This window comes from Eptatretus burgeri, chromosome 15 (assembly GCF_056783735.1).
Source record: "Eptatretus burgeri isolate ZD-2024b chromosome 15, Ebu_testis_v1, whole genome shotgun sequence".
NCBI classification, from domain to species: domain Eukaryota; kingdom Metazoa; phylum Chordata; class Myxini; order Myxiniformes; family Myxinidae; genus Eptatretus; species Eptatretus burgeri.
Window position 1 is genome coordinate 4711601 of NC_140975.1, and position 13354 is coordinate 4724954.

The window sequence follows — 13354 nt, forward strand, 5'->3', positions numbered from 1 at the left end:
ACACTGAAATACCGAAACAGGGAACCAGACAAACATCCCATTTCCTTAAAAACGAGGAATCTCGAAAAGCCCTTCACAGTTTGAGGGAACCAGGTACTCAAGGCTGGAACACAATTCAAAGACTCTCAAAGCAGGATCGACCAGAGAAAATACCTTTTCAAAATTTCAGAAACTTTGCCAATGGATATTCTGGTCGACATTCCGTTGCTGCCCAAGAAATTACGTCACCAAGATCTCACCGAGTACGAGAGAGAATGAAGACGTCACCAAGATCTGACGGAGTACTTGGGAGAATGATGACGTCACCAAGACCTCACCAACCTTCACCTCACCAAGACCTACACCTCACCAACCAAGACCTCACCAACCAAGACGTCACCAAGACCTACACCAACCGTGTACTTGGTAGAATGATGACTTCACCAAGACCTAACCGTGTTCTTGGTAGAATGATGACATCACTAAGACCTCACCGTGTCCTTGGAAGAATGATGACGTCACTGAGACCTCATCGTGTACTTGGTAGAATGATGATGATGTCACAAAGATCTCACCGTGTACTTGGGAGAATGATGACGTCACCAAGTTCTCACCGAGTATTTAATAGAATGAAGCCAAAGGGTGTATATCCCAAATGGAATGGTGCTCAGATACCAAGGAGGAAACCTCCATCCCTCGTGCACCGAAGAATGGTGTTCAGAACATCAGGGTCTCAGGTTCCAGCTTATCATTCCACTCGAACAGTTTACTATCGACCAAGTGGAATCAAACAGATGCTTGTTCAACATCGGGCCTCCAGAGGGAGACAAATGAAAAGGTCTCCATTTCCTCCACAATGGCAGTTGAAGAGGAATCCATTGACTCCGTGACGACGATGGACTATATCGGTAAGTATGTTTGCCCAACCTTTTCGGGATATCATGAGCAATAAGTTGTTGTTGATTAGCCCCGATCAGTTCTGCTCGACCAGGCCCGTGACATGGAGGCGGCCGATCGATCTCCCAGGAGTGACCCAGAGATACCTCACATGTAAGCTGTTGTGCGTGAGCCGGAAGTTCGTAAGTTGTACTTCCTGTTGCTCACAATAGTGACATGTCAAGACCTTACCCATTAAGTTTTGGATAGTTATTCTAAACTCGCATCGAGTTACTCTTTAACCTGGCAAATGTTAGGTAGCAGATAGTTTATGAGTTTAAACTAAAACTTAACCTTCCCTCCATTAATAAATGTCAGATTTTGTACTTGTTGTTCTTCAAGGGAAACTTGGCCTGTTAAACAGGACCCAGAATATTCAAGGCATAAAACGATATTTCAATGAAGGGAATGTTAGGTTTTTGTTTAAACTGACTGAGTGTTAACAAAACAACCTCATTGATGTCGTCGACCCATGAAGGACCCCGTATTTACGTCACTTTATACAATGCATCCGTTGAGGAAAATATACCTTCGTTTGAGCAGTTACAGATTCGACCTCCACTTGGAACAACCTGAACTAGAAGTTAGCCGTCCATTAGTGAGCCGTGGCACGTCTTTCCAACCCACTTCTCAGTGAAGAGGAAGGAGTGATACAGTGAGTGTACGCTGGCTAACAAGAGCAAATCACTTTGGCTAAAACTTCCCGGATAACGCTGCATCTGCACTACACTGGAAAATGGAGGAAAAGACGCAACGAACTGGGTATCTTTACAAAGCAAACAATTTTTTTATTAAAAGGGCGAGGAAGGCTGTGCGGCACAATAAACAAGGGATTAAAACATGAAAATTCGTACACATCGAAGAGCAAGGATGGGTGATGTGCAGCAAAAGAAATGTTATTTACAAAAGCAAAGACACAGTGCAGAGTTATACAGATGGAACACTTCCACAGATTTATGTATGCTCACATAACAGGTGTAATCAGAAACACTTCTGATTTAAGTTATATCATGAAGAGAGAGGAGAGAAAGTGCAAAGTGGTTTTGACCGATTGGTTCCCAAGTGAGATCGACAGGCCCCCGCAAACCCAGTCACAAAGGAGGGGGAAAGAGGAAAACTGATTGTGTCCAACATGTGTGGTTGGGGAGAAGTGCATGTGGGGAGTGCGGTGATGTGCAGAGAGGAAACTGGAAAAGGTGCACATCAGAGGGACCGTCTTGAAAGGGACAACTGTTCGGGACTTGCCCAGGTGATTGCTGATGCTCCTTTTATGAGTATAGCTCCACAGCAGACGAGATGGAAAATAAAGAAGAAGAACGTGTTGGAAGATTGCCCAGTAACGTGTAAGCAAGTCTGTAAGTGTTTGAAGCTCTTGCTTCTTATGACTGTGCTCGCTCGGCCTGGTCCCGCAATCTCCTGCTCATCTCGCACTCCATTCCGCCTTTCACCACTAAGGTAAGGTTTTGCCATGTGTCTATCTCTGGCCGTTGAGCCATGACTTCTCTGTGCAGAACGCTCCACACTTTATAGTTCCATGGCAAGGGAGGAGTTTAACATCGGATCAAATGGGGCGATGGGCATTTCCCAGTGCACCGATTGGTGTATGGATGATTACGATTGTGTTGGCCACACCCACACAAGGGTACGGCCATGAAAATGGCCCCATTAGCTCCAAACCCTTCAACGAGCTTGAGCTCCGAGATCAACATGGCGCTGGGGTATTCACTTGCACTCTTCAGCCACGAACATGCGTTGGACACCGAATGGGGACCGTAATTGAGTGGAGCACGAGGGCGATCCATATGATGTTGAATGGAGTTCTGTTCACATTCGTGTTCTGAGTTGGATTCCTGAACATTCCGAGTCCGAGTGCCAGTCATTGTATGTTGCACTCCCTCGTTCCCTATTTGTCTGAAAGGGAATGGTGGTCGTTGGGTGTGGTGACTGTGGTTGAGGCATTTGTAGCAGCAGTGTGATGAGTTATGGCATGGTGTTTCTTGGTGGTTGAGGCATCATGATAATGATTATTCATTGTGGTTCAGGCAGCAATGGAAAATGTAAATGAGTTTGGATTGTGTTTCAAATGTGTGATGATTATAATAAAGGTGTTGGGAGGTTGTATAAATGTGATAGCATTGGGGTTCAAGTGTCGTGAAGGTTGAGGTGAAGCGTCCGTTGGATAATGACGCGCGATTTAAATGGGGAATTCAGCACGTATGCAAATGATTTGCCCTTGTTGATATGCTTTTTGGTGTGATACCGGGCGTAGTGGCGTACGCCTGTAATCCGGCTACTCGGAGGCTTGGGTTGGAGGATCGCTTGAGGACGGGAGCTCTGCGCTGGGCCATGCTATAAGAGGGTGTGGGGCAGCCCGGAATCATGGCGAAACCCAATCCTTATCCCTGTGTCATAAGAGGTGACCACGGTTGCATCAGGAAGGGCATCTGGCGTAAAACCTATGCCAAATCAGTATGCGGATCAGAACAGATGATCCGCTGTGACGACCCCTAACGGAAGCAGCCGAAAGACGAACAACAACATACGGTTTTTGGTGTGCAGGCCTGCGTGAGGGTGAGAGAGGTTCAGGTGTGGAAAAGCAAAGCAAAATCAGTGAAGAATGGAAGGAAAACCCTGCCTAAAGCCTAAGCAATGCATGTCAACCCACAAACCCATTACACAAAAGGGAAGGCCTTTTAAAACGAATACGAATTAAATATCTATCTCGGGAAATGCTGTATGTTGTGTGCCATTGCCTTGGGGAGTGACGGTTTCGCAGAATCGTCATATTTCTATCTATCTATCTATCTATCGATATACATATTGTTACGAATCTACGCCCGCCCGGCGTGCGAGTGACCGCGTTAACCAATAATGGCCGCTCGCCCACCGAACGGACAATTCTGTCGTGACTTTCTGGAACAACGCCAGAAACCAGTCACAGATGGGTTTTCAATCCCACCACGGCCCAGTCCGTATTCTACCCACGCGAAATAAGGTCAATCGCCGAATATCGATATACCTAAGTACCCGCGCGGGTCACCTCCCGAGGGACCATACCTCGGCGAAGGCCTGCTTGGACACGAACCGCTTAAGCGGTCCGTTCCGTTCTGGGATAACCGAGCGGGTATTATCGCCAGACCTCACCGGACCCGATTCTATTTATCGGTTATTTAAAAACCAACTAGTATTGCGAGAGCGAGATAGCGGTTCAATGGGGGGGAAAATGACATGACGAATGGGCTAACATTCACACAAGCACATTTATTATTTTCCACACGTATACAGTCATGCAGGTATGGAATCAATAAAAGCAAGAGCAAAAAGCGCTACGACCGTCTCTGAGCAATTATGTACAGTCACGTAACAGGTTTTACTGACAAGACACGGCGCCACAACATGCATTCGAAAGCAAAACCCCAGGAGAAAGACCACCCCCATAGACAGGGGAGTCAGACTGGGCCTGTGGGCCTTTATAACGTGGAGCCGTGTAGACCGCAGAGGGTCCGCGAGGCTGTGCAGGTTACCTTCCTCACTGGGCGACCCACGACGCTCCTTCCCCACGGCAGCTACCGTAACCACGGTCTGGCTCAGTCCTGGTGGTACGGGCCCCGGCCGGCAACGCCTGAGAGGAACGAACGGGCCTTTGCTCTCTTAGAGTTGATGCTCTGTAAGAACCCGTCCGTTCCTCAGCGATGCTCCGACCGACCCGAAGCCCGATCACCTCGGACCATCTGGCCCTGGCGGGCGAGCTCTCTCCGGCTCGTACACGTTCCGCAGCTCTGCGTGGCACAGCAGGCTTAGCCGCGCTCCCCGTTCGTGCTTCCTCCGTTCTTCTCAGCTTCTCCAGCTACTGCAGGCTTCAGACTTCCACGTGGCTCCTCTACCTCTCCAGACCCCACTCGACTCGTTGAACTGGCGCTCTGCACGGCCTTTTATAGGGCTGGTGAGACGAGATCTGATCTCCGCCCTCTCACCTCTGACCTCTGACCTCTGCGCGGAAAGCGGACGTCGCGGAAATCACCGACCCTCTGGATCCGATTCTCCGAGAGTGAGCCGACGTGTTTGAAATCATCACCCTTCGACCCCCACAGGCCCTGCCCCTTTCTCTCCTGTGATCCGTTTTCTGAGGCGAAGCCTCCACAGAGCAGACATGGTAGAAATCGCCAGAGTTGCTCGATGAGCGAACCCCCGCGTGTGCCTGCAGCGATGCTGATCGGTGGGAACTCGCCGTGGCTGGCGCAAAGATGGCGGCGTTTGGGGACGAAGGTGAGGCGATGTTTGTGGTGTGGAGATGTCGACGGTTGCTGGCGGAGTGGTGAGGATGGCGTGCTTGTTGAGTGGCAGGGGTGGTTGTGATTGTTGTGAAGCGGTTGATGAGAGTGATGTTGGTGGTTGGTCCAAAACAACGATAGTAAAGAAAAACAGCGATCTCAAAGATCACAGCCCTGTGACACGAATAAATTCCATTAAACAACGGTGGTGAAATCTAACTGAACACGGACTTATCAGCGTAACTAACTAAGGACCAAATGGTGTTCTGCGAATTTCTACAGCCATAACAATATATATATATATATACATCTTCTTCTTCTTCTTCTTCTTCTTCTTCTTTCGGCTGCTGCCATTAGGGGTCGCCACAGCGGATCATCCGTATGATCCGCATAATGATTTGGCACATGTTTTACATCGGATGCCCTTCCTGACACAACCCTGGTCACCTCTAACGACAGAGGGATGCGGTACACCTGTTTTAACTGGGGTATGCATCAGCCCAGTATACTGGTACTCATTTCGCCGACCTCGGAAGGATGACAGGCTGAGTCAACCCCCTGGTGTATTAATTCAGTGGCCCATCGGGGCTTGAACTCAGGACCTTTTGGATCCCAAGCCGCTGCCCTAACCACTGCACCAACACCAGGATATATATATATATATATATATATATATATATATATATATATATGTATATATATATATATATATATATATATATATATATATATATACATATATATATATATATATATATCTTTATGTATATTATATATCTTTATGTATATACACATACATATATATCGATCGAAATGTGTGGAGCTTGTTGAGCTGGGTGGCAGATAGGCTGTGGTTCTTTGTGGATTATGCGTTCTTACCATGTGAGACATAATCCTTCGCTGATGCTCACCATTACAGCCATGAGGTATGATTGAAGCAGGTGTAAACAGCACCTCCAGAAAGTCTACACTCCTCTTTCAAAATCCTCACCTTTTGTTGCCTTAAAGCCTGGAATTAAATTTCATTTAGTCAGACTTTTTCCCCCTTTATTTACATATCATAACGCACAACTTCCAAATGACAAACAAATTCTACAACTTTCAGAAAATGTATTAAAAATACAAAACTACAATATTGTTACGGTTCCTGGAACCGTATGCATACAACATACAGGTGTTCCAAGTCAGTTATTCCATTAGTATACGTGAAGATAGATTCCTTCCTTGTGTGTTGTGGAAAGACACGGGGGTGCGTTGCGATGGGCTTTTAGTTAGGATTATAAATCATTTTTCCCCTTTTATTTCATTTCCCCTTTTATTTGATCCATGGTACCTTCATCTCGCTTACTACGCTCGTCTCGTCTCCTGAACCTAAATCCCGACGGGCACTTTGGGCTGGACAAGCGCTTCCACCGTCTACCTGCTGTCGACAGAGACTCGTTTTCTGAGGCAGAATCCCGAGGTTCGTTACAGTAGCTGTGCCACCATTCAACTTCCCAAACCCAGACACAGCGATGTGGGTGGTCCTTACCAGTGTCTGGCCGAAACCCCGCCCAGAAAGGCGGACCACATGAAGGCCCGGTCTAATCGGGACAGACAATGACGTTGGCTTCCCCATGGCTCCACCCGAACTCTGTGATCTATAAAGTACGAGACAATCCTCAGAGTTGGGTTGGACGTGAGGGAAGGTTGTCGTTGGATTTGAAAGGTCGCGGTTGGTTTTTGAAAGGGAGAAGTCAGAGTTGGTGGATGCAAAGGAGCTCGACCAAGCCTCTAATCTGGTCCTGCCTACAACTCATCTCTCGCCTCTTTGAACTCCGCCAGATACGATTACCACACGTGCGGCTGTGGACCGAACTGTACAGCTTTTATCGGGTGCCGCACCACAGAGCGCCCCTTCCCTCGAAATACTCAGGTACCAAAAACTGTGACCTCAACTCCCTCCCTGGCTGCAAAAGGTCCCTTTTCTTTTCATTGGGTTTATTTTGTCCGAGTGTGTGTCTGAGTCTGTTGGCGCCTGTCCGTTAGATAAGTCTGTCTAAGATCTTCATTGTTGTAATTATTACTTTTCTTATTCTCGCGTCAAGTCTGCACTGTGTCTGCTTTTATAAGTTGCTTGCATAATTGTCGCATCACACCTCTCTCATCTTCCCCTGCGTAACACACCCAATAAACCTTTTTCCTGTGCCACATGCTTTTCCTTGCTTTATTGTAAATGAATAATTGTAGAAATGTTCCCAGCTCGTCTTTGTCTTTTCCTCCATTGGTCCAGCATGGTTCGAATCTGAGTTTAGCCGGGTCTTTATTCCCGATAATCCATTGCTTCTCGCCGGTACGTCCTGGGCAGTGCCGCTCGACTGCATCCGATCAGGAAAGGTAGTTGGTAGTTGGTAGAGTGATCCGGTTCGGTCAAGGCGTACCGAGGGCGTGGTTCCCCGGTAGTCGAAACCACGTGGTTAATCAGGTAACTTGATTTTAGACAGGAGGACCCTCCACCACGCGGTTGAGTTATTGGCGTCCATGGTCGGATAAGCCACCCGCCGCGTCACGGAATTATCCGTGAGCGACGGCATACAATTCTGGGGAGTCTGGTGGGAATCGACGTAGTTTCCCCCACCTAGTAGTCGTTCTCCGACAGACTCGGCCCGCAACAATATATTCGTTGGATAAATGTCCACCTCCCTGAGTTAATACTTGGTGGAAGCATCTTTGACAGCAATGACAGCTGTAAATCTGTTGGGATCAATATCGACCAATTTTTCACACCTTGATTGGGAAATATTTACCCATTCTTCTGTGCAAAACTGTTCAAGCTCAGTTACGTTGCGTGGAGTGCGTTGATGGACAGCAATCTTCAAGTCATGCCACATATATTGTGTTGGATTTCGGTCGGAGCTCTGACTGGGCGACTCAATGACATTTATCTTTTTTGTTCCTTCGCCACTCTAGTGTGGCTTTGCCTGTGTGGTTCGGGTCGTTGTCATCCTGAAAGGTGAACTTCCATTCCAATTTCAGCTTTCTTGCAGAGGTAAGCAGGTTTTCCTCTGGGATTTTTCTGTATTTTGCTCCATCCATTTTCCCTTTTATCCTGACAAGTGCCCCAGTCGCTGTTGATGAGAAACATCCCCAAAACATGATGCTGCCACCACCATGTTTCACAGTGGGGATGGTGTTCTTTGTTTGGGTGATGTGCTCTGTTGGGTTTGTGCCAAACGTAATTCGTTTTGCATTTGGGCCAAAAGATTCCATCTTGGTTTCATCAGGCCACAAAACGTTTTACCACACGGCTTCAGAATCTCCAGAGTGTGTTTTTCGCATTCCTCAAACGGGACTCAAGATGGGCTTTTTGAGTAATGACTTTCTTCTTGCCCCCATACTGTCTCGGCCAGACTTGTGGAGTGCTTGGGATATTGTTGTCACATGCACGCAGTGACCAATCTTTATCCTAAAGGCCTGTAGCTCTTTAAAAGTTGTCCTTGGTCTCTTGGTGGCCTCTCTGATCAGTCTCCTCCTTGCTTGGTGATCCAGTTTGGAGGTACGGCCTGATCTAGGCAGGGTCTTGGTGGTACCATACGCCTTCCACTTCATGATTGTCTTGACTGCGCTCCAAGGGATATTAAAGGCCTTTCAAATGTTTTTATACCCATCCCCTGATCTGTGCCTTTCCACAACTTTATCCCAGAAGTCTTTTGAAAGCTCCTTGGAGTTCATGGTTTAATGTTTTGCTGTGAAATGTACTACCCAACAGAGGGAACCTACAGGAACAGCTGATTTCATTCTGAAAAAAAATCACAATCACGACAATTTAACACGAGTGGAGGCCATTTAACTCGGTGTGTGATTTTGAAGGTGATTGGTTACACCTGAGCTAATTTACAGACTTGAGTGCCACACGGACACCATCCAAGTTTGGAGGTGATGTGTCCACAGAACATAATTTATGCACATGACGTCACTGTCATGCCATAGGGTCAGTGCACTGCCTTTGTCATAAAAAACTATATATATATATATATATATATATATATATATATATATATATATATGTGTGTGTGTTTTGCTAAGCTAAGCTGTATATTGTTGTGGTTACCAAATTCGCAAACCACCATTCAGGTCCCTTCGGTGAGATATCTCCGTAAGTACATGTGTAGTTAGGCCCAAACCCGTTGTCTAGTGGGAATAAATGTCATTCATGCGTGCTGCGACTCTTCAGGATAGCCGTTTTTCTTTTACTATCTTTATTTTGGACCAACCGCCATGATTACCACCACCAACCACGTCTCAACAGTCGTCACAACATCAACCACCCACCACAACGCCGCTTCACCACAACAGCCACGACCTTTCCCGTCACACCTCGCAACCGTCGCATCGCCACCGTTCTTGCGCCGCTTGTGGGTACCGGTATTGGACTCGTGCAGGGCGCGCGCCGAACAGCGTGTACAAAACCACGGATTTTCCGCTCCAAAAACGGATCAAAAACGACTCACGCCCACTTTTGTTCCGTCCAATCGGTGAGCGAGGGGCGATTTGGCCCCGCCTCCAGGGCGTTGGAGGGCGGTCGCTATATGCAAATTCATGGATCAAAATGCATTCACGCCCACTTTTCCTCGGGCCAATGGGGAGCGAGGTGAAAGGTCGAAGGCAGGGGGTCAAAGGCGAAGCCACGGGGCTTATATAAGCGGCTGCGTTCGTCAGAAAAGGGTAGTTGGTCGTCGCCGTCGTCGTGTGCGTTGGAGTCGGAGCGAAGAGGACGGAGCTGTGGAGAGGCGGCGGCGGCGAAGGCAGACGAGGGGGTGCTCGCGTCGTGCCGGGAGCTGCACACCAGTGAGGCCGACGGCGCGACTTGGTCGAGGTGGAGACGCTCGTCGCGGGACTCGAGACAGAGTAAAAATCCTCCTTACCCCGAGCATCAGCAACCCCCTCCTGTTTCCCCCCCGCGCTGAGATAGTGCGACCAAAGGGGGCCCCCTTCCCACCCCCTACCAGACACTGTCCGCGAGGCCCGCGGAGTTGAGGCACCATCGCCGCTCCGCGTCTCATCACCAGACGGGTAGGCCCGACCCGGTCTCGGCCTCAGGCCCGCCTCATCCTTGAGGGTGTTCTTTTTCTTGGTTTTGGGTATGTGTTGTCGGCGCCGTCTGTGAACTAGAATTGTATAAGTGTTGCCGTGTGCTCGGTAGTCGGTATTAGCTCTGCATTGTGTCTCCGCTTTTATATTTGCTTTTTGTGTAAAATTGCATTGTGTTTCTTTTCCTTCTCTGTGCTTTTGGTGGAATTGTATATGTGTGCTTTCCGTTCATCGCGAATAAATGTGCTTTATGTTGAACTGCTTTCCCGCTTCGCTTCGTCATTTCTCTCATTGAATCCTCATCTTGCTTCACGTAAAGGGTTGGTAGTGGGCTGAATACGCCCGATAATTAATCGAACCGTCGAGGCCGACGATAACACCGCTCGGTTATCCCGATAGTACGGAACGGGTCGCTTAAGTGGCCCGTGTCCGAAGTCGACCTGCGGCAAGGTGCGATCGCCCGGTCTACCCTCCGTGTGGGTACTTAGGTAGGTCGAATTTGGCGAGCAACCCTATCCCACACGGGGGCCAATTGGCTCGATCGTGGTGAGACCGAAAGGTCCACCCGTGACTGGTTCCCGGCGTTAGTCCAAGAGGGTCACGACTGGATTGTCCGTCCGGTGGGCGACGTGCCGCGATTCGAGTTACGTGGCCGTCAGCACGCCGGCGGGCGCGAATCCGTAACAATATATTAAGATCTCAGTTGCATAAGCGAAGTGTTGAGATGTGAATGCCAAACACAGAGACCCTTGTGTTGAAATTATTTCCTTTGGCTTCACACATTCACATACCACAGATAAAGATGAACAATGTTTGTTTTGTTTGAAACATGGATTGTGATTGTATCGGTTTGGCAGTAATTTATCAGGAACAGAATGCATCTCTTTCCCCATATACAGGATCACTACATCCCATCATCACCGGCTTCTGTGACTCTACTGTGCTTCTCCTCGGGATTGTGCTGCTGCTGTGCACTCTGTTTCCTCTTTACATGGAAATAACACCTGTAAGGAGTTTTCATTCACACTCCTCACAAAATGGGAGCATTCACAGGTAAGTGTTTGCCGCCCAGCCTCAGTTTTCAGGATTTTCACTACAGAGTGGTCTTCCTGCACAGCCCTGGATGAACACCACTCAGTGGTCCAATCACCTATCCTGGTCCTTGCTTGCTGGGAAGCTAGTTTTGTGGTGCCTTCATTTTTGAATGTAGGATGTGACTTGTTTTGCAAAAATGTGGGCAGATAACATGTATCATTGTCCTTGGTTTCACGTCAGACAAGAAACTTCGAACGAGCCAAGGCGTCTGCTGCTTGTCCTGCTTTGACATCACATGAAGGGAGAAGGAAACCCTAACTTGGAATTCTGCATGCCACTCCTGCGACGTCCATATTGTTGTTTGGCAGCATTGATTCGTGTCCAAACACCTTGTGTATATATGCATCATGTATTTCTCTTCAATGTTACAATAAATATTGATAAATATGTAATGGGGTAATGCCATCTGTCTCTCTGTCCCACCCTGAAACACTCAGAGAAAAAATATTAAGTCAAAGGTGCTTCAAATGAATCCAAGCCGACAGTAAAATTATAATATAAGTAAACTAGAGTAATTCGACTGCACACAGTCGACGGGTATGCCTCCGCTCTCCCACACAAACACTTAAGTATTGACATATTTGACCCTTGACCTTTATCATATCTGGGCCAAATTAGAATCAGTTAATTGCCCTGTCGAACTTTACCTTTGTACCAAGTTTGATGAAATTCTGTCCAATATTTCTTGAGTTAGGGCGTAAACAGTAAAATTTCAGAGTTTGATGTTGACCTTTGACCCTTGACCTTTATCACATCTCGCCCAAAATCTAATCACTTAATTGCTCTGTCTTACTTTACCTTTTTTTTTTTTTACCAAGTTTGATGAAATTCTACAATTTGCTTCTTGAGTTATCGTGAAAACGAAAATCCGGACGGATGAACGGACGGACGGACGGACAACCCGGAAACATAATGCCTCCGGCACCCTTGGTGCGGAGGCATAATAAACAAAGTTGTACACAAGAGATTGCATTTTTACACATATAAAGGGCAGACAGTGCAAACTTTAGAACCTCGAACCTCCCTGGTGGATGGATTGGACATGGTGGGGGCAATCCCACGGCCTCCACCATCTCCCAGTGACGTCCAAACCAGACTCTTGTGCAGACTCTGAAAAGTAGAAAAAAGAAAAAGAAAAAGTATCTCTCCCCAAGAAACCAAATCAAAGCCATAAACCAACTCACAGTAACCAGTGTTCCATTACAGCTGTGAAATAATAAACTGGCTCCAATCAGAAATCAACAATTTAGACATCAAAACAAGAAAACCCCTAATAATCCACAAAATGTTCTACAACAACCAGTGCATCCCGAGAATGTACCGACCGAGACGAGAGGGAGGGAGCGAGCGGTCTATGGAACTCAACCAGGTGCACATCGTGACGAGTGTCGGACCAGCTGAGTATGTGAGATGTTCAACAGACTATCGGATTCAATTTGTGAGCAAACATGAGCACAACAAACCTGAAAATGTGTATATATATATATATATATATATATATGGAAATATCAACAAATATACACCAACAACTGGGAGAACGAAAAAAGAGCAGGAAAACACAAAAAATAATTGGACCGAGTTGGGATCGACAAAGAAGGCTCATTGGAATGGCTGAGAAGAAGTGAGCTCAACTGGGACGGAGAACGAAAAATAATAATAAATACCCAAGATCAAGGACACGACAACAATGGATTTATGAAGATGGCGGTACTGATCCAGACGGACAAGTGGAGGTTCCACAAGACAAACAGAAAGTACTCGTCACCTGCTTTCAGGATGTGAAAAACTATCAGAACAACTTTATACACAACAACACAACAAAGTGTACAAAGTGATTCATTAACAAATCTACAAAAATTTCAACTTCCCAGTTCCAGAAAACTCATGTGAACACGAACTAAGGGCGATCATTGAAAATAATGACGTCAGGCTCACGTACGACTTGTTGATCCCATCGAGCGTGAACATAGAAACAAAGCTTTGTGACCGGACATCGTTCTCAG

General features: G+C 47.1%; 1 protein-coding gene and 1 pseudogene across 4 annotated transcripts in view; both read left to right on the forward strand.

The window, feature by feature from the left end:
* The window catches only part of LOC147011360 (uncharacterized), a 14149-nt gene extending 2417 nt beyond the window's left edge, over nt 1-11732 (forward strand). Inside the window, exons 2-5 of one of the 4 annotated variants that reach the window (XR_015051780.1) lie at nt 1-887; nt 971-1058; nt 11156-11309; nt 11532-11732. The exon at nt 1-887 is cut by the window's left edge and continues 549 nt beyond it. Coding sequence is in view for 1 of the 4 variants with exons in the window: in XM_085857474.1 (XP_085713600.1) it covers nt 836-887; nt 11156-11309; nt 11527-11590 (270 nt within the window). In the remaining 3 variants the exon portion in view is untranslated. Of the gene's footprint in view, nt 888-970; nt 1059-11155; nt 11310-11526 lie in introns of all 4 variants that reach the window. The other 3 variants (XR_015051779.1, XR_015051781.1, XM_085857474.1) reach the window with 3 other exon arrangements.
* LOC147011361 (signal recognition particle RNA) lies at nt 3174-3314 on the forward strand (annotated as a pseudogene).
* Nucleotides 11733-13354: the final 1622 nt, after the last annotated feature.